The sequence below is a fragment of the Paroedura picta genome, chromosome 1 (assembly GCF_049243985.1).
Source record: "Paroedura picta isolate Pp20150507F chromosome 1, Ppicta_v3.0, whole genome shotgun sequence".
In the NCBI taxonomy this organism is placed as follows: domain Eukaryota; kingdom Metazoa; phylum Chordata; class Lepidosauria; order Squamata; family Gekkonidae; genus Paroedura; species Paroedura picta.
Window position 1 is genome coordinate 80406763 of NC_135369.1, and position 21000 is coordinate 80427762.

General features: G+C 41.7%; 1 protein-coding gene across 8 annotated transcripts in view; it reads right to left on the reverse strand.

Moving 5' to 3' along the window:
• The window catches only part of SDCCAG8 (SHH signaling and ciliogenesis regulator SDCCAG8), a 127694-nt gene that overhangs the window by 52008 nt on the left and 54686 nt on the right, over window positions 1–21000 (reverse strand). For 6 of the 8 annotated variants that reach the window (XM_077344710.1, XM_077344700.1, XM_077344690.1 and 3 more), the window contains 3 exons: window positions 16677–16804; window positions 8905–9013; window positions 2644–2775 (listed from right to left, as the gene is read on the reverse strand). In XM_077344710.1, coding sequence (XP_077200825.1) covers window positions 2644–2775; window positions 8905–9013; window positions 16677–16804 — 369 coding nt within the window. Of the gene's footprint in view, window positions 1–2643; window positions 2776–8902; window positions 9014–14118; window positions 14200–16676; window positions 16805–21000 lie in introns of those variants that run through there. The other 2 variants (XM_077344726.1, XM_077344716.1) reach the window with 2 other exon arrangements.

The window sequence follows — 21000 nt, forward strand, 5'->3', positions numbered from 1 at the left end:
CATCCCTGTCAAAGGACTGGATTTGAGAAATAACCTGTTTTATGACATCTTATTCTCATGGAAGTTATCAAAGTTGCCCTACGAGTACTCAACAGTTTTCTCCTGGGATGTGATGTCAACAAGAAAGGAAAGTATACCATAACGTTTTTCGTTTATACATATGATGATGCAGTTCTTCTTTCTTGCTCTTCTTAGAATAGGTCTTTTCCAAGCTTTTGTTTCATATTATGATAATTTGTTTTCTATTAGTTATGCTAAGTCTAAAATGATATTTTTGAGAAGTATCCATCACAAAAAAAGGCTAACCCCTGAATTCTGGATGGGCATAAAGGTAAAGGTATCCCCTGTGCAAGCACCGAGTCATGTCTGACCCTTGGGGTGACGCCCTCCAGCGTTTTCATGGCAGACTCAATACGGGGTGGTTTGCCAGTGCCTTCCCCAGTCATGACCGTTTACCCCCCAGCAAGCTGGGTACTCATTTTACCGACCTCAGAAGGATGGAAGGCTGAGTCAACCTTGAGCCGGCTGCTGGGATTGAACTCCCAGCCTCATGGGCAAAGCTTTCAGACAGCTGCCTTACCACTCTGCGCCACAAGAGGCCCTGGATGGGCATATGATTGAGCAAATATCAAATTTCACTCCTTTTGCACTGGAACTGAAGGTGCAGCTAGACTGAACTATTGCAATGTGCTCTACTTGTGGCTGCTCTTGAAGAGTGTTCAGAAGCTGCAGCTAGTGCAGAATGCTGCAGCAAGTCTGCTGGACTGGGCCAGCTATGAGGATCATGTGACTCCAGTATTACATAAATTACATTGGCTACCAATCAACTCCTGAGCCAAATTGTTTCTGACCTTTAAAGCCCTATGTGGCTTGGAACTGGGGTTTCTGAAGGACCATCTTGTCTCATATATTACTGTGTGGAAATTAACATTATAGGGAGAGGCCCTCCTAACTGTCTTGCCAATCAAGAAAGCTGGTCTGGTGGGCACACAAGAGAGGGCCTTTTCAGTGGCAGTCCTACAATTATGGAATAACCTGGTCTCCTCCCTTCTGATCTTTAGGAGGCAGCTGGAATTGGTTATATTTAGGACTGCTTTTTATCAATTTAGTGGCAGTCTTAAGCTGTGGTTTAAAATTTTGTTTTCATTATTGTTAATTCAACAATTCCACGAAGTGGAAATGTTGTAAAAAAAATAATAAACATTGATTGTTAGATACTTGATGGGCCTGGGTGGGAAATTTACCTTGGTTGCAGAAGAGAAGATGATGATGGTGAGGCCAAGAGAGCTCTAAGAGAATTGCTCTGTAAGAACCGCTCTATGAGAACTGTAAGTAGCTATAGGTCACTCAGTTGAAAGAATGGGGAATAAAAAGAAAAAATGGATAATAAAATCCAGTTCTCCAGATTAGAATCTGTTGCTGTTTTAACCACTATACCACTCTGGTTTTGCCCCTCAATATTTATTGTACATGAGGGAGCAAGGCTTATGGATTGTCAAACAATTTATCTGCAAAACTATAAAAACAGTCTTTATTCTTCTCCACATAGCACAGCTGATTCTACATGCAATACTGTTAAGAGCTAAACAGGCTTTACTACTTTAGAAACATACATGTTAACTGGGATCCAGCTAGCTTCCTGCAAGTTTTCCTAATGAGGATTAACTTTCCACTGACTAGACCAGCCTTTTTCAAACTTTTGTCCATGAAGGAGCCCCTGAAGCAATTTTTCAGGCTTCAAAGAGCCCCAGAAGTGATGCCAGCTGGCCACTCCTCCTTGCTATTCCCATGGAAGTGTCATCATCACCCATGCTAACAGAAGGCTCAAGGAGGATTAAAGGGGGGGGGAGAGACAGGAGACGGTTTAAGATGGGAGTAGGCATGCAGGCTCCACACCCTCCCTGGTGCAGAAACCACAAGAAACCTCATGAGGAGAGAGAGCAATGGAAGTGACTGGTTTCCTAGCTTGTGGCCAAATTCATAAAAGCAGAAGGTGAGAGGCTGCAGACCCCTCCAAAGTTCCTGCAGATCCCTGGTTGGGAATCCCTGGACTAGATTGTTAAGACCAATAATGTGGACCAGATGTACTAAAGTACAGAATGTGAACTGCTAATTCCTACTACACTATTCCTATTTCTATAAGACATTTTCCTCTCTCTCTCAGATACTGGGTTAAAAACAAATGCCCTTCAAAGATTATGTAATCTCATTTGAATAAAAAGGTTCAATATGTTGCACTTTCAAAAATTTTATTAACATTTAAGGGATAGCTTAAAGTGAAATTTAAAAGTGAATAAATTTTACAGAGCTGAATCTTACAATAGCAATGCTATTAATTAATAATATTCATCTTAAACACAAAAATAGTTTCTTCAATAGGGATGCAAGCAGGCTTGAATATAATATATTCAGACAAATCGTGTGTGAAATAATCTAAATGACCACAAAGAAAGTGTCAAACACACTGGGTTCTAAGGAATTAAGGAAGTTTAATTTATTAAAAGCTATAAAAACAATATTTAATCACAGAACTGTATCTGAAAGATTTCAGTCATGCTCCCAAAATTCAAGTACAGGCCTGTCAAAAGATGCACAAGTATTTTGAAACAAGTCACACAGGGATAAATTAGTAGATCCTCCTACCTTAGCTTCATTTTATCATGCATCCTTCCATGTTGGATACACTGCTCCTCCAATTCATCATTCCTTTTTTGCATCTTCTCAAGTCTGTCATGGACATATTCATTTTCCTGACTAAGCTTGCTGATTTCAGACCTAGAGAATTAAAAACACTGATGATGGATGTTGCTAGAATTTACCTGCAGTGTACCACCATTTTAACAAAACTCTGGTGCACATCTGCATCCTAACTGCGACGAGAGCAAAGGATTGTTTTCATTCAAGTAAAAAATACCATAGGCACTGGGGATATGAATCGGTTTTTGACAAATGGGTTATAATAATACAAGCCACTACTAGTTCATCTTATAACCCAATATATCCTTTCAGTTTGGACCACCATATTAGAAGCTGATAGCCCAAATAATCCATTTTATCCTGTAAAAGAGTAATGCAAGTCATAGTTAAGCAAAATTGGACAAAATTGGAAGCAAGTCATGCTACTTCAAATAACATGCTACAGTGATGATTTTACACTGCTGTTAACAAAACAACCTGAGACAGCCAATGATTAGCACAGATTAGTTCTAATACTGAAGCCTGAAGCAAGAAAAAAAAGGCAAACTGCTAAAGTGTTGAACTGTTGGTTCAGTGCTGAACTGTTGGTTCAGCAACAGTTTAAGACCAGTTTAGGACCATGGATTTCCCCTAGAGATTTGTAGTCTAGGCACAGCAAAAGAAGTGCTCTTTGAGCACTTTTGGTTGATCAAGCAGAGCAGCAAAAGAGCTGCTGTGTTCTGTACATCGAATCAACATTTAGTATACATACAAAAGTGGCTTATAGCCAGCTTTGTCACTTATAATTTTGGTAGGAAGTGTACAAATGCAATCCTGATGTTCTATTCCTACACAGTTTCCTACTTTTTAGAGAATCAACTGCTTTAGTGTATTACACTTAAAAATGCTCTATTAATTTAATTTAATTGAGATCGGGATCCCTTAAAAAGGTTAAATGTTATAGTGCTGGCTTGTTTTTCATATAATTTCTGTTTTGTATTCTGATCCTTCAGCTTGAGCAAATATTTTACTCCTGGTGTTTGAATGTAATGACTGCAGTCTTCCATACAGCATCAATTGAACATGCAGAAAAACAGTTCAACCGGGTGTGTGTTCTTTACTTCAATTAAACTCACACAGTTGGATGCCTACTGTTGCCAAAACGGTAATATAATTTATCCATTATAGTCAAACAGTAAAACTACACTAAAAGTCATTTAACAATATTTATAACACCATAAAATATAGTGTTAAAATATATGGACTGCAATATGCACCAAAATTATAAAATTTGTCACTCATCATCAGTGATTAAAAACAGGACCATTTCTCTAGCTTCAATACACTCAACCCTGGTGACAGATTAGAATTCAAATCTTAATGATCAATTTACAATTAACAAGATAGAAGTGAAACAAATTAAACCAACCATTCTATATAACGAGACCCAATGGACTCCCATTGTTGCCCTTAATTACAAAACGCAAATCACAAATACACAATGGACAGTGTCAAGCATCAATCCACAGGCCTCAGATTCTGAGACAATCCAAAAACAGGCAAGTAAAATTATACAGAGAACACCAAAGGACTGTATTTTTACATATGCATGTATATACAGTGTCAGCTGTGCAGCTTGAGGGGAGTAAATTCTGTACTTCCAAGATCCGCCCATATATGTAGAAAAATTTTCACTCACAACATGACAATTTTTAGTACTACAGATTTCACACACCAACTCTGTTTGACAATTTAGCTATGTGAATATAGTACTTAAGGTAACAACTACACTTCTATAATGTAAATGCATCTTTATGCATCCTAAATATTTCTGACATAACCAATACAATACATTTTATTTATGTTTAATAAGTACTTTATATTTCTAGCCTATCTTACCAAACAGCCTGAATGCAAAGCACATTTAATGCATAGACCTCTAAAAGATGAAATGATGGAAACCGTACTTAAAGAAATATCAAGTATTATAAAACTCTCTATCCTTTCCACACCACAAATTGTTGAGAACAGATCTTTCATTTTCAAATTTTTAGATAGAAACCATACAACTTGTGTGTGTGTGTAGAGGGAAATTAAGTACTCATGCAGCTTCTCTTGGGTGTTATCTAAACCCTACATGCCCATAGGTGTTCAAAGTAAGCCTTCTGCCAATATTCATACTAATCCACACAGCAAAAATAGGTGCAAACCTGTCCAGCACTACAGAAACTATTTAATAATAAAGACAATAGTACAAATAATTAACAACAGAATTGTTAACAATTACATTCACTCATCTTGTCTATCAAATATGCAACTGGAGAGCAGGCTGATCAAAAGAGCATATACATTAATTAAAGCTTTACTTCTATCAAAGTCTCAGAAATCAGGTTTTGGGGACAGATCATAAAGCACATTCTCTAAATGGGAGCTCGTTGGTCACATTCCAAGAAATCATATTAACAAAAGTCTGTGCCTCAACAGTAAAGCTATCTCTACTTGAATTCATGGCAACACAAATTACATGGCAAAGTTATTTGCTCCCATTGTACCACAAACATTTTAGTTTCCTGATTATATGTATAGCTTCTCAATGTACAGAAAAGATGTATGCCTTCCTGGAAAGTTATTTTAAAAACAAGCATTTATTGGACAATAAATGATAGGTAAATAAATAAATGATGACAATTCAAAAAGTAACAATATTTCATTCTGATGACTGTTCAAGGGGAGTCTGCAGAATGTAATTAATTCCCTTAAGCAAGAAAGGCCACTACCCATGCCCGAGGTGGCTCCCCCTCGTTCACACATGGGTCAGTGACTTCTGTATAAGCAGAAACTTGCAAACAATTGTTCAAGAGCTTCTTCATACAGAATGCACTGCACTAGTCTACTCTTGAGGTGACAAAAGCAAACTGCCAGGTTAAACAAAAAAATGGATTAGGTGGATTTGGAAGAAGGTATCCTTAGCGTCTGCTACAGGTTAGGCTTCCAGGATCACATCCAACACCATGAAGTTAAGTACTCAAACACATTTATGATACAAATTTATATTTGACACCTAGAGGAACCCAGCCACGCTACTTGAACTTCTTGCTCCCTATTTTAAGAACAAGTACATTATTACCTTACAAGGTTGTAACAAAAATGCTTAATGCATTAATATTCCTTTAAGAGTATTATAATCCAATAATCTAATTAGGGAAACACACTCCACCCTAAGACTCTCAGGTGAGCCACCACTGGTACAACATACTTGGTACAGTAGATAACCCTAGAGGAAGCACTCTATATTGGTATACCATTATACCACACTTAAAACGCAAACACTTTCTATGGTCTGGATGGATAGAAACATGAAAATAAGCATCCTTCAAATCAACCACAGTATACCAAGAAATGGGTTATAATAACTGCACAAATGGGTAATTTTCAAATGAACATTCAACTTTCTAATACCCCCATCCTGCCAGGACTTAACATAGCTAGACAAGTGATCCCCAAACTGTGTGGCTACAGGCAATCCCTCCAATCAGAACCCTCCCTTCTGATGTTGGGGAACCTCCTTCTGGATAGAAGAAGCAGAAGGCCCAACTCATGAGTGATTAGAGCTCTTCTGTCTATAAGAACCCTGTTGGGCATAAGGTTTAGATTAAGAATAATGAGGAGGATAGGGACTGCCAAATCTATGTTCCCATCTCTGGAATGGCTGCAGCTTAAGCTGAGAAGAAGTATGCTGAGTTGTGAGTGATTTTTCAGGCTGCTTATTCTTCTTTATAATGGGCAAAGACTCATCCATCTTGTAGTACAATAAGATCGACCATTCAAAAGGAAGGTCTTCAATCTTACACTTCATCTCAAAAGGTAAAGCTGTTGAGCACAGCCAATGAAGGACCATAGCACAGGCCATGGCTCATGAAAATGGCTGAATGCTTACTGGCCTGAATTTGTTGTTTAGACCAGTGGTCCCCAACCTGCGGGCCGCGGCCCGGCGCCGGGCCGCAAAGGCCATGGCGCCGGGCCACGGCTCCCTCTCCCCACCCCTCCCCCCGCAGTAAAAAACTTCCCAGGCCGCAAGCTTGCGGCCCGGGAAGCTACTTACTGCGTGAGGGCGGGGAGAGGGAATCAGGGCCGGCCCGCGCCCGCGCGGCCCGACCCGCGGGTGTGGCGTGCGGGCGCGGCCCGATCCGCGGGTGCGGCCCGCGGGCGCGGCCGGGCGCGGCTCGATCCGCGGGCGCGGCCCGCAGCGTGGGCGTGGCCCGCACGGGCGCGGCCCGATGCCCTGCCGGTCCCCAGCCTAATAAAGGTTGGGGACCACTGGTTTAGACAAGTGTACCGCTTCCACTTGGAATACTTTCACTAGGACCTTCTTGTCCTCAGGCAAAAGTTCTATGAAAGGACCTATTCGCTCCCAAAGGAAGAATTGGTATTCAGCCATTACCATCTGATAGTTGGCAATTTTGAACCCGAAAGCAGCAGAAGAATAGTTTCCTGCCCAGGGCTTCCAGTTTTCTCCCCTCTTTGTTGGTAGGGGCAGCACGGTAGCCTTGCTTACCTTTAGGCTGCATCTCCTCCACTATAAGAGCAGAGGGAGGTGGATGAGTAGACAAAAAATTAAAAGATTCCTTATGATCCCTTTAAAAATGTTCAGGTTTCTTAGAAATTGGTGGAGTCAAACCTGGTCTCTACCAGAGCTCTGTATACAGCTCTTCTAACCCTTCCAGTACAGGGACAGCAATCAATCCCAGTGAATCAGAATAGAGACAACTTAAAATATTAAGCTCTGTCATCTTCTTTATCTTGTGTGCTCAATAGCAGTGATTTCTATCTTGAGAGACTTGGCCATTTTTACCATCTGCTCTCCATACACTCCAAACACTCTTAAATCTTCCATATGAGAAGTTGAAGATTGATCTCTACATCTCTCATCTGGGCTAAGATTGGAAGCAATGGAGTCTGCCAAGCCAACCACTCTATATAATGGATGGTGTGTTTCCCTAAATTAATAAGATTCAAACTTTTCCCATTGGTCTGGATAGCCTCATTGAATAGGATACGACTGGGATAGCCAGCACATAGGTGGATAAACATGGTGCTCTATTTCCAACTGAGGGGGGGCTCGCTGATGGAGAGGAATATCAAGCTTGAAGTCTCCATTGGATCCGGAAGCTACTGGAGACTTCTGAAGGGATGCATCGGGGAGTTTCTCAGTGAACTGTTGAGTCTGTTTGGGAGTGGTACTAAGAACCAGTGGTCAGCTTTGTTTTGTCCTTCTTAGTTTTAGTTCACCGGTGGTTCAGATGAGGCCAATCGAATCTATATAGACTTCGAACCTGGTGGCAGAGCCGAACGTGTCAAATTCAATGTTTTCTTAGTCAGGGTTTTCGACAAAGCCTGCTTGGACTGAGGCTCGGATGTCTCTAAGGCTTTCTCCCACAGTGCTGCCCTGAGCTTACACTCTCGATCACCTCTAGCCTTACAAGTAAACTTCTGTCAGACCTTACAGGTAGAAACAGAGTGCTCCTCACTCAGACAAAACACAGAAGTCATATTCGTCAGCTTGATGCATCTTCATTCTGTATTTGGTGGACCTCTTGAACATAGCTTTCTGAGCCATAATGCGGGGGGGGGGGGGAGAGAAAGTCCCTCACACAGTGATCTATGAGAAATGAAGTAGCACGAAGATGAATGACTTCTTCAGCAGCAAAAGAGGAATTGAGGGTGAGGGCGTTGCTGTGTGGGAGCACATGTTCTGTAGGTGGAGCCAAGAGTTTATTGGTGCACAGTGCCCTCTAGAGGCTTAACTAGGGAAGAACCTCTCCGGAGCAGGCCTGCTCATGTGCAGTCCCCATGTGTGAACTACAATAATAGTGTGAACGATCAATAATAGTTGTCAGCAGGCAAGGTAGATATGCCACTGGCATGCTAGCATTACACTTGTATAGCCTGGCCATGTCATAAGTGTATTTAAACAAGAGGGGGGATCAGGATGCTGTAACATTAGAAAATACTAGGCTCATAGAACAAATATCCTCGTCTCATAACATTTATTTATATTACATCTCCATTCCCTTGCATTTTATTCCTTTCATAGTTAAAATGAGATGATTTGTACATATATGCCACTTTTGTGCCTACGTTGATAAAGCTAAAGCTAAAACTCATCAGAATAAACAGACATTTGAGGGCATTAGTATGACGCTAACTGCAAGTTAAAACTTCACATACCTGTTTTTTTCTGTGATATACTCAAGATTCTTTGCCAGTGTACAACATTCTTCTTTTAATTTTGACATGAATCTGTTCTGGGAGCTCAGCAATGAATCCATTTCACTCACTAGAAAACATACGTTTAAAAACAATAACAACTAGGTGTACAGGAAAATAAATATAAAACAGGGTAGTTTAGAGGCACTTTTTCTAACTGTAGTTTCCATTCTTAAATACATTTTGAAAATTGAATACAGCTTGCCACTGAAATCAGCAAAACGGGGGGAAATCCCTACAAACTGTTAAAAAAAGCAGATATTAAAGCCTCTTACTGAGCATTATGTTCTTACTTATCAGTGGCTATATCTGCATGATGGAAACTCCCTAAACAGAAAATAAAGGCCCTTGGCTCTTCTCACTAATGGCAAGAGTCATCAATCACCACTACAAGAGGCATGCGCTGTGGGATAACAAACATTTGCTTATAAGGGAAATAATGTAATATGCAATTTACTAGTGTTTTTCCCCCTCCCCTTAAAATCTGAGGGCTGCTTCAAACACAACAGAATTTCTATATGGAAAATGCATTTGTTTATCATATAGATTATCACACACGAACTGCTATCCATAGAGAAATTTTGTCATGTCCAAAGCATTCATAAAGATAATATTTTAGTTGACAGAACACTGACAGTTAGCTCTGTAGGTCTACATGTATCTAATCAGCAGCTGTTCAGCACATGTGTTTATGTTATAGTCTGTTACTACATCCTACCCAGGAGAACAAGAGGGTATAGCAGTTAAGACCATCAGGCTAGAGCTGTTGAAACACTCATTCACATCCCTGACAAACCATGAAGGCCAGCTTGGGACGGTCATCTTTCAGTGTAATTTATTTCATAGGTTTGTTAACATGGATAAAGCAAAAAACAAAAAACAAAAAACAATCTGTGATTACCTAAATTCCTTGCCAGAGGTGTGTATGTATACGTGTGTGTGTGTGTGTGGGGGGGAGGGGTAGGTAGACAATTTCCTGTTTCAAAAAGCTGTTTTTTTAAAAAAGATTAAGTAGTATATGACAACTCCAATTACACTAACACAATGCAGATTTGCAGTGGAAGAAAAAACTAGTGAAAATTATCCTCTCCCAGTTGTAAGTATCCTTCTACCAACAAAGAACAAGTTTTAGACACAACTTCATATTATTGTTTCTTGAATTCTTGTTTTATGGCTCTTGATAAAAGAGTTTTTCCTTCAGCTAATTGGACACTAGCTCATCTAGTATATTTGTTGAAATATTGAGAAAATATTCTCTCTTATGTGCTGCCCTCTGATGTTATGGTCTTTAAATGTTGGTTAAGGGTTCACTTTAGCAGTGAAGAGAGGGTTCACTTTAGCAGAGAAGAGGGAAGTCTGACTCATTTTATGCTGAAAGAATTTAAAACATTTACTTGGATTCGAACAGTAGAGGGCAAACGTAAATAACTCAGACTCGATTACAACCTCTTAGTGCACCAGTCCGAGATCTTCTCTTGTATAAAAAAGGCTAATCGAGCTAGATTACCAAAAACTAATTATTGATGCTAATAAAACATCCTCTTCCCTGACTTTCGGTATCCTCCATCTGGGCCAGGATGGTCCTATATATCAGCATCCTAACCAACCCAAAACTGTGCAGAGTCATTGTACAGACAAGGTTTAATGCAATGCCATCTGCAGTCCTGGAAGGAAGATTTTATTTATTTGGATTTTTATTTCCCGCCATTTCCGGAAACCGTCTTGTGGCAGGTTACAGATAGTCCAACATTTAAAATCCCATTAAAATATTGGTCAAGACATAAAAATTACAACATACAATAAAAAGAAATTTTAGAAAGAGAAATCACTAACAAATACATGATGCACCATTATCATCACATATATTTTCACACAGAATATTGTGTGATCTGTGGTGTGACCAATGAAATAGCAGAATGAAATTCCATTCCCTTTATCTGTAATTTAATTTTATATAACTGAAATTGAGATGAGAGCTTTTTGTACAATAAACCTTATTTTTCTATTCTTGTTATTCTTATTAGATGTATCAATGGACACAGACTACCATTCCCCAATGCAAGCAAATTGAGATCTGATAGTTAAGGGAAGAAAGTAAATGACAACTTGTTCTGTTGGTGTCAAGCCACATCTGCTTATAGACAGAAGTGTTGTATGAAATGCAGAGAGATGCCACGAATAGTCTATGTTACCCTTATTTACTTGCACAGAATGATACCCTTATTTTACTTGCACAGAATAATTTCATTCATTTTTATAAAAGATGCATCTGCTATGAATGATGTCAGTGCTGCACAGAGCAGCTATTCCAGGCCGAAGTAGCCAGCACTGTGGCCTGGGGGTGGGGAGGGAGGTGGCACTGGCACACAATCCGGCGCTTGCATGCAGGCCCAGACCTTGCTGTTCTGCTTGCATTTAGGTATGGGCACAAACCAGCTAACAAACTAAAGTTCATTATGAATTCTGGCTGGTTAATGGCTTGCAGAGTGAAATTTGTGGCAGGGCAACCAGTACAAACATTTGAAGAACTTTCACACTGTTTGTGGCAGTTTGTGAATGGATACAAGAGGTGGAATTCTTCAGCCTTAGAAACACCAGTAGGGGCCCTCCGAAGCATAGGAGGCATGGCTGGTTGCCAATAACAGAGTTCTCATTCTGCTTTTGGGGATCATAATGCTATAAATACCCTCAAGCCCAGCACTGCTTGCTCCACTGCTTCAGATCAACATGGGTACCCAATTGAAACTATCCAAATAGAATGCTGTATATATGATTCCCTGTATTCATAATGTGATCAGCAAGATGTATAGTCTCCAAGCTTATTTAACTGAACTGCCAATAGTTTAAGATGCATCTAGTTTTGAAAATATAGAATTTATTTGATTTCTATACTGCCCTCCCAGCAGCTGGTTCAGGATATCACATAAACATCTTATTAAAAGTACCACAATAAACACCATAAAATAATTAACAATTAATTACAAGTTCTAAAAAATTTAACACGTAAAATTAAATTAAAGTGACTATTTAAGTTGGTATCAACAGCAGCACCAACATCAGTAGTCAAGGGCCGGGACATCATCAGATCTCTTGGAGCTAGACTACAGTCAGGGGGCATCTTTAGTCGGGGAGGACCAGTAGATGTTAGCATTTCACTGGCTCCAACCATAAGCTTGGTGGAAGAGCTCCATTTTGCAGGCCCCGTGAAACTGTGCCAGTTCTGTCAGGGTCCAGTTCTGCTCTGGGAGCTCATTTCACAAAATAGGGGCCAGGACAGAAAACATCCTGACCCTGGCTAAGGCAGAAATATTTCCTAGGGTCCAGAGATTACCAGTGGATTGGATTTGTGGAGCAGAGTGCCCTTTGTCTGGAGGCATATGTGGGCAGCTGTTCATCAGGAGGTGGAGTTGGGTGTCATCTGCATATTGGTTGCACACAAGCCCAATATTGCCAGCTGAACAAGAGGGTGCATAAAGATGTTAAACAAAGTTGGGGAGAGAATCGCACATGGTGGCACCCTATAATGGAGATGGCATTGGCATGATTGTGTCTCCCAATGGCTACCCCCTGTCCATGACTCCGGAGAGAGGAGATCAGCCACCGAAGAGCTGTCCCTCATACCCCAGCATTGGCAAGGCGGTGAGTTAATAGCTCCTAATCAGCAATGTCCCACCTCGGTTCAGGTGTCTCCAGAGGTCATCCATCAGGGTTACCAGTGCTGTTTTTATGCCATGGCCAGGCCAGAAGCCAGACTGGAATGGCTCCAAGACTGAAGCTTCATCTAGGTATGTCAGGAGTTGGTCTAAGGTGGCGCTTTCAATCACCTTCTGTAGAAATACTAGATGTGAAATGGGGTGGTAGCTGATGGGGTCTCGGCCCCTCCAGGAATGCCCCCATTGAGAGGGATAGATTAATAATCTCCTGGACAGGGCCTCCAATTCCCTCATCGCTTTCCTGAGCCCTCGGGGAGGGCAGTATATAAATATAATAATAAATATAATTATACATTTTAAGAAGCCATGAGGGGCAGGGAACTAGTGGGCATGTGGCTGGTCTAACTGAAGCCCAATCAGTTCCTTTTCTGTCTCAATAGTTGGGTGAAGGTTGTGGCAAAGTGTCAAGATTTTATACATACATACATAAGCCCACAGAGACTTATGGATCCGACTGGATTCCTGAACGCTCCGCGGGACCCAATGCCTCTTGGCACTTCTCTAAATGGTTTGGTCAGCAACTGCCATGACACTGGTCGCCATTGACAAGACAGCCCCTCGACGTCCTCTCCATCTCATGCGGGCTCCTTGGTACACAGAGGAGCTCTGCGAGAAGAAACAGGAACTGAGACAATTAGAGCGAGTTTGGAGGAAGTCTCGGGATGAAGTTGCAAGAACATCTTATAGAAGGCAATTAAAGAGCCTATGAGATGGCACTGAAGTCAGTAAAATGCAAATTTTACTCAACCAAAATCCTGTGTGCTAACTCACGCCCATCACAATGATTAGGGGTAATTCGATCTCTTACCACCCTAGAGGAAGGGCGCCAAAATAATAATTGGACATTATCTGTGAGGCATTTGCGAGCCACTTTGCAGACAAAATCTTGACACTCCGCCTTGACCTCCCTCCAACTTTGGAAACAGAAAGTGAACTAAAGGCCCCTTGGCTGTCTCTGCAGAATACATTGAGTAACTTCAGACGACACGCTGGCCGAAGTGGACAAGATGCTAAAGGCAGCGAAGCCAACCACTTGCTCCTTAGACCCATGCCCATCATGGCTACTAAAAACAACTGATATAAGAGTAGTAGCCCCCCTCTGGGAGATAATCAATTTCTCTCTCTCAACAGGAGAATTCCTGGAAGGTTAAAAGAGGCAGTGGTTTGCCCTCTGCTCAAAAAACCATCTTCCAATGACAACCTTCCAACTACCGCCCTGTTTCGCACTTAACATTTCTGGGGAAGTTGCTTGAAAAGGCTGTTGCCAACTATCAGCATACTTGGAAGAAGCTTCGATCCTAGATCCATCCCAGGTTTTTGGCCTGGCCATGGGGTAGAGACAGCACTAGTTGCCCTGACGGGCAACCTCCGTTGCCATTTGGACCGGGGCAGGTCGGCACTGCCTGTATTATTAGACCTCTCAGCAGCGTTCAACACAGTTAATCATGAACATCTAGCTCACCATTTCGCAAGTGCTGGAATCAAAGGAACCACCCTTCAATGGCTGATTTTTTTTCTCTGGGACGACAGACAGAGGACAACACTAGGAGAGAGCACATCAAGCCGTCACCAACTGGCATGTGGAGTCCCTCAAGGGACTGTCCAATTCTTTTGAATATCTTTATGCATCCTCTTGCTCAACTGGTACAGAGGTTTGGGTTGGGTTGCCACCAATATGCGGATGACACCCAGCTCTTCCTCCTGATGGATGGCTGACCTATCTGTCCCCCAGAAACACTAGCCAGCTGCCTGGAAGCAGTGATGGGGTGGCTCAAGCAGAGTCATCTGAAGCTCAGCCCTTCAAAGACGGAGGTCCTGTGGCTGGGCAGGAAGGGCCCAAGCAAGGAAGTGCGTTTACCCACCCTGGATGGAGTTCAGCTCTCAATGACCCACTCCACCAGGAACTTGGGCATGATGTCTTGTCTTAAAGCAAAACTACTAGCGCTCTACGTGGCTCTGGAACACCTAGCCACAGTGATCCATGCGACAGTCACCTCTGCAACTCCCTCTATGCAGGCCTGCCCTTGACTTTGATTCGGAAACTGCAATTAGTTCAAAATGCAGCTGCCAGGGTCCTCACAGCAACATCTTGGAGGTCCCACATTCAACCCATCCTCCAGCAACTGCTCTGGCTTCTGGTTGAATTCCAGATCAGTCTTAAGGTTTAAGGCTATATGCAATCTGGGCCCAGTGTACCTGAGGGAATGCCTCTCTGCTTAAACCCCCCAAGGAGCCTTATGCTCTAGCACTTCCAACTTCCTGGTGATCCCTGGCCCCAGGGAAGCTCATTTGGCCTCAACCAAGGCCAGAGCTTTTTCCATCCTGGCCCCCACCTGGTGGAACAAGCACCCAGAGGATATCAGAGCTCTGACAGAACTTAAACAGTTCTGCAGGGCCTGCAAAAGGGAGCTCCTCCGCCAGGTGTTTGGTTGAGGTTGACCCATGCCATCACTTCCCAAAGGCCCTCCTCCTGGCCCCCTCATGACCCATTATGCACGGGGGTTTTAGCGCACATTCGGGGTGGAATGGCGGCGACTAAAATCACCGATAACGCACGGAGCCGGCTGTAACCGGCCGCAGCTTCGGTGCATGCCGCCGAAAAAGCCGCGTCAGTGAAACGCGGAAGAAAGCGCAGCTTCCGGGTGACCGGGGCGCAACCAGAAGCGGCGCCCGGATCACCGCGTGCATAATCGGTTACTCTGGGTTTTGCCGCCGCCACGCCCCGCCCCGTGCATAACCGGTGTGCATCGCGTCTTCCCCCTCCGCGTTTTCCATGTGACCCGAAATCGCCGTTTCGGCGGCCGTGCATAATGGGCCCATATGGCACCCATAACTTCGCCCAACCCACTGGGCTATCAGTAATATTTTATTTAATGTTTCCCACATTTTTCTACTGTTCCATGTTGCTGTTCCATGTTTCACTTCATTCATTATTGTTAATCTAAGTTATCCGTATGGTTTCCGTTCTGTTTTATGTGAACCACCCTGAGCCTTCAGGGAGAGCGGTATATAAATATAATTAAATAAATACATACATACATACAAGAATCTATACATATTTGCTGTTAATAATGCTACCTATACTTTATATATGCACAGTTAACACAGATCTACATCTCATGGTATATTTCTGATGTAGACCTAAAAAACAATGGATTTACCCCCAATATATACAGCTATAGATATATTCTGATATGGTATTCTGATTTACAACAATGCTGCAAGTCCGTTTTATTTTCACACTTTAAGGGTAAAGAACTGCAGGCCAGTTGAGCCAAAATACTGAAACACATCAGGTTCCAGTCAAGCTGCCAGCTGTTGCAATATTTATCAATTTAAACTGCATACTTCTGGTTCTCATAACTACAAAAGATTAAACATCCATCTAGATTTGAGGAGGACAGAATACACAAATTCTAAAAATGTGTGAGACTGCAAAGATTAAATAAAGGAACATATTAATTTGGAGCCAGTGAATTACATCCAGCTGCGACAGTGAATTAAGTACCGATTAATGGCTAAAGCTTTTCTCCAGTTTGGATTCTGAAGCAAACTCATTAAGCTTTTAGAGTAGCTATAATGTGTGTACTGTGGGAACTGTTCAATGCTATTCAGGAGACTTTAACTGTAAGCTCAGAGCATTTCCTGCAGCGCTTCTGATGCTATTTTCTTTATATAACATGTGTGCCTGAAAATCCAGCCAAAAACAAGTCCTTTGTTTTTCTACTTTGTTGTGGTCCCTCTCAGCTTTACGTTTCTTGAACACAGGTAAATAAACTCATAATCCAGATGGTGCAACAGATGTGAGAGCAGCACTCTGAAATCAACAGACAGTGGGCAATACTTTCCATTTTCTCTTTTAAACGCTAACTAATATGTAATTCGGAATCTCCGGTGTAGTTAGCATCTGCTCCCTTCGGCCAGCCAAAGGTTACAGGTGTTCCTGATGTCATTTCACAGTAAGGCGTGGGCTGGGCTTGTGAGTGAGTGCCCAGGCTCTAATCTTTCCCGACCACCTACCAGTTTTATCATGCTGGGCTTCCATTTGCTGCATCTTCTGTGTCAGCTCCTGCTCTCTCTGCTGGGCCTGAAGGGCTCGGGTCTTTGCCTCACTGCTAAAGCTCTGCTGAATGTTCTCTTTTTCCAACCTGCCCCCCCCCAAAAGAAAATATTAAAGGCTCAGGAAGTATATAAGATTTTAAAAGTATATAGCATTAACAGAAGCCAAATGAATGGCATACAAGGTTGGGTCCAACTGCACTCATACCAGTGCCAATATTAGGTTCAACATGCCAGAGAAATATTTTCACTCATTTATAAATTGTGTTTGGATATTTTGAGTAGAAAATGGTAAACAACAAAAATAGGGAGGGGGGGAATAAAGCCCAAACATTTTTAAAGGTATTGATAAAATAAAGGTTCATTAATACTTAAAAAAAATAAGTGGAAAGTCACACTAACTGGTTATCCTACAGAAGCAAAAAACGTTGTGAGATGTCAGAGGTTGAGGAATGAAGTCATCAAGGTCAAAGATACAGAACCAAACATTCTTTCTAAGACTATGATAAAAAATACAATGATTTCAAACTACCCATCCTGCTCTACACATTGGTAATTGAATTATGGTAACAGTCACATTCATACCTGGGTTCCTAATGACAAAGAGACCTACTCAAGCCCCCCCCCCACACACACACACTCACACACTGCTAGAGCAGTTCTACTTTCCAAGGGTGGTGTACCCTTCTAAATAGTAAGATTTCTCTCTGTGGCCCCAAGATCAGACATGTGTATCCTTTTTTTTAAAACAAAAAGAGCTTTGTCATTCTCATTAATTCATCAAGGCGACAGTATACAAATTCGGGAGAAAGAAAGTTAAGCAAATGTAACACTAATACTAAGAAAACAATTTAGAATTTTAAAAAGGCCAGTTTCATCTCTGACATTTCTATAGCAGTTTGTTTCTCAGTGTGAGGTGTGCAACATCTCAAGGAATCTAGTTTTTTCCCTGCTGAATTGCGCTAGAATGACTGAATTCAGTTTATTGCATATAGCCAATGGCCGTCACAAGGCTTACAACAAGCAACTTTAAAACTATACAGACTACATACATGGAAATCATTAATACAGAATAGCAATACCTGGACATATCAAATAAAACTATGTTTCACCAATCTGCCGTTCAAGCAAATAATGCTACTTTGTAGGTAATATGAGGGTCTAGATAGAGAGAACAGCAAATCACATAATGAATTAGATCTTCTACAGCCAGTTCTCCAAAGACACATATCCTTAAATCTATCGGTATCCGAGCATATCTACCTTCCAGATAAGCTGTTGGCATAGTCTGGAAATGCAGAGCAGTAAAACCATTCTAATTTTTAAATTACTGATGTGACAGGTATGCTGTACAATCAAGATCTTTTAAAAAATTTTCCATACCATAGAGAAAATTTGGCTTAGTTTATAGTCAGTCTACCATACACGTCACAGGTATAAACCCATTCCTGGAGAGCAATCCCAGAGATTGGAGATTCTAAATTACTATTTGGGATATCATACAGTACCAGGAGGTCATTAAGGTGTTTCAACCTGTTATTATCAGTTCTCATCAGCTCATTAAAGCAAAATTTGGAAAATGAGTAATTCTGAACAACTCATGAACTATGGGAAAATTTCAATAAGACAGCATGAATCTTTAATGAGGGTATCACCACTTCTGGACTACTTCTAAATATCTAAATAGGAGAGTTGAATGAAGATATTTTTAAACTATGGAGGGGGCAATTCTAGATAAGTTACAGGTTTTCAGAGGACTGCTTTGCTAAATTGTGTTGTTTTACTGGTGAGCAAGTAACCCAACATTTGGCAAAATCTATTATCAACAATGGAGAAGGACAAACAATCAACTGAAGGAGACTGACAAACCAATTTTATCTAGCCACTAATGACCCTACCAAATATTAATCAAGGAGTATTAAAAAGTTGGCATACACTTCTTGTTGTAAGGAAAAAGAACAAGTGTCCATGAGTATTTCTCATTATTGGTCTTCGGTTATCTAGTGTTCATTGGGAAAAGGTAACCTATCCCTTGAGGGATATTTTTAGGAAGCACATCAGTTTCTCCCTGCCATATCATGCATTGTCACAGAATCACAGGATCACAGAATGTTGACTGCCTCCATTCACAGCTGGCCCACTAGAGGCACAGGAAGTAGGTTCAGCTCAAGCCTACTTTCCCATAAATTGGCATACATTGGGAATGTTTTGCTTCTACCTGAAATATGTCAACATGTATGCCAGCATCTACTTCTTAATATCATAGAATCATAGAATCATAGAGTTGGAAGGGGTCATACAGGCCATCTAGTCCAACCCCCTGCTCAACGCAGGATCAGCCCAAAGCATCCTAAAGCATCCAAGAAAAGTGTGTATCCAACCTTTATTTGAAGACTGCCAGTGAGGGGGAGCTCACCACCTCCTTAGGCAGCCTATTCCACTGCTGAACTACTCGGACTGTGAACATTTTTTTCCTGATATCTAGCCTATATCATTGTACTTGTAGTTTAAACCCATTACTGTGCGTCCTTTTGTTATTGTTATTGTTATTGTTATTAATATTTTTATTTCCCACCACTCCCTGGGTAGGCTTGTGGCGGGTAACAGTTGTCTTAAAAACCCCAATTAAAACCCCATTAAAAGACATTAAAAATCATAACATAACATGGTGGCAGCCAATCACAATCTACTCCCACCTACCAAGGTGATAGAGAATGGGGGGAGATGATGTATACTTCAGACCCCTGGGGGGGGCAATGCTCTTTCCTCTGCAGCCAACAGAAACAGCATCCTGCCCCCCTCCAAGTGACAACCTTTCAAATACTTAAAGAGGGCTATCATGTCCCAACTCAACCTCCTTTTCTCCAGGCTGAACATTCCCAAGTCCCTCAACCTATCTTCATAGGGCTTGATCCCTTGGCCTCAGATCATCCTTGTTGCTCTCCTCTGTACCCTTTCAATTTTATCTACGTCCTTCTTGAAGTGAGGCCTCCAGAACTGCACACAGTACTCCAGGTGTGGTCTGACCAGTGCCGTATACAATGAGACTATGACATCTTGTGATTTTGATGTGATACCCCTGTTAATTCAGCCCAAAATGGCATTCGCATTTTTACCACTGCATCACACTGCCTGCTCATGTTTAGTTTAAAATCCATTAAGTACCCCAAGGTCTCGTTCACACACAGTGTTACCTAGAAGCGTATCCCCCATCCAGTAGGCATGCTTTTCCTTTTTCTGACCCAGATGCAGAACTTTACACTTATCTTTATTAAATTGCATCTTGCCTTTTTTTACCGCTACATCACACTGCCTGCTCATGCCCAAACATGAATAACATATATTTGGGAATATTAGTGGCTGCTAGTAATAGGAACATTATTACATCCACAAAACTCTGAATGGGTCATGCCAGTGATTGAAGAATATAACAGTTCAAGAGAACACAGAAGGTAGATATCCAAGTGATACAGAGAAGCAGGAAATAGTGAATTTTGCTGCATATAGCAGCCTCTGCAAATCCTTATCCATGGTTCTTCTATATATTTGTGAATATATAGGGGGGTGGAATGTGTCCGCCTGTCCAAGTTGGAATAGGGCCAATCAGGGAGATTGGCCCTGCCCCTACAGCTCCCACCTTCCCTCCCTGGATGCTAGCCACATTCCTCTCAGACACGACAGAGACAGAGACACACAGAGCCCTGCCAGACGGAACATGAGCCCTCATTACCTCCTATCGCTCCTGTTGCAAGGGAGGCAGAGAGAGACACAGAGAGAGCCGCCCCTGCTGCGACCGAGGGAGGGAGAGACAAGACGGATAGACAGACAGACCACCCCTAATTACTTCCAGCTGGGAGGCACACCGAGAGACAGGCAGTGAGAGAGACAGACAGAGAGAGACTTGCACCTCCCAGTGTCCCCTGGGTCCTAGCGCCCATTGCATTCCTGGTTGCAATGGGCTTTCTTGCTAGTATTATCATGTTTCATAATAAACCTAGTGTAATCTGTTAGTGCTTCAGAAATATGGAGCACATTAATTCAGTGATAAAGTGGGCCACCACACAGAAAATTTCACAGACACATAAGAAAGACTGAATTTCTTCTCACTTTGAAAACTTCCCCTCCTCCCACGTGATACCATAGATAAATATTAAATGATACTCATTTGGTATTGCTGTTTTACTTTTGGTGCTTGGTAACATGTTTTCCTCAAAATTTACTAATTTAAGTTCTTTTTTTAAAAATCTCCATGACATGAAAGTTTATCTTTGCAATTATTGATTTT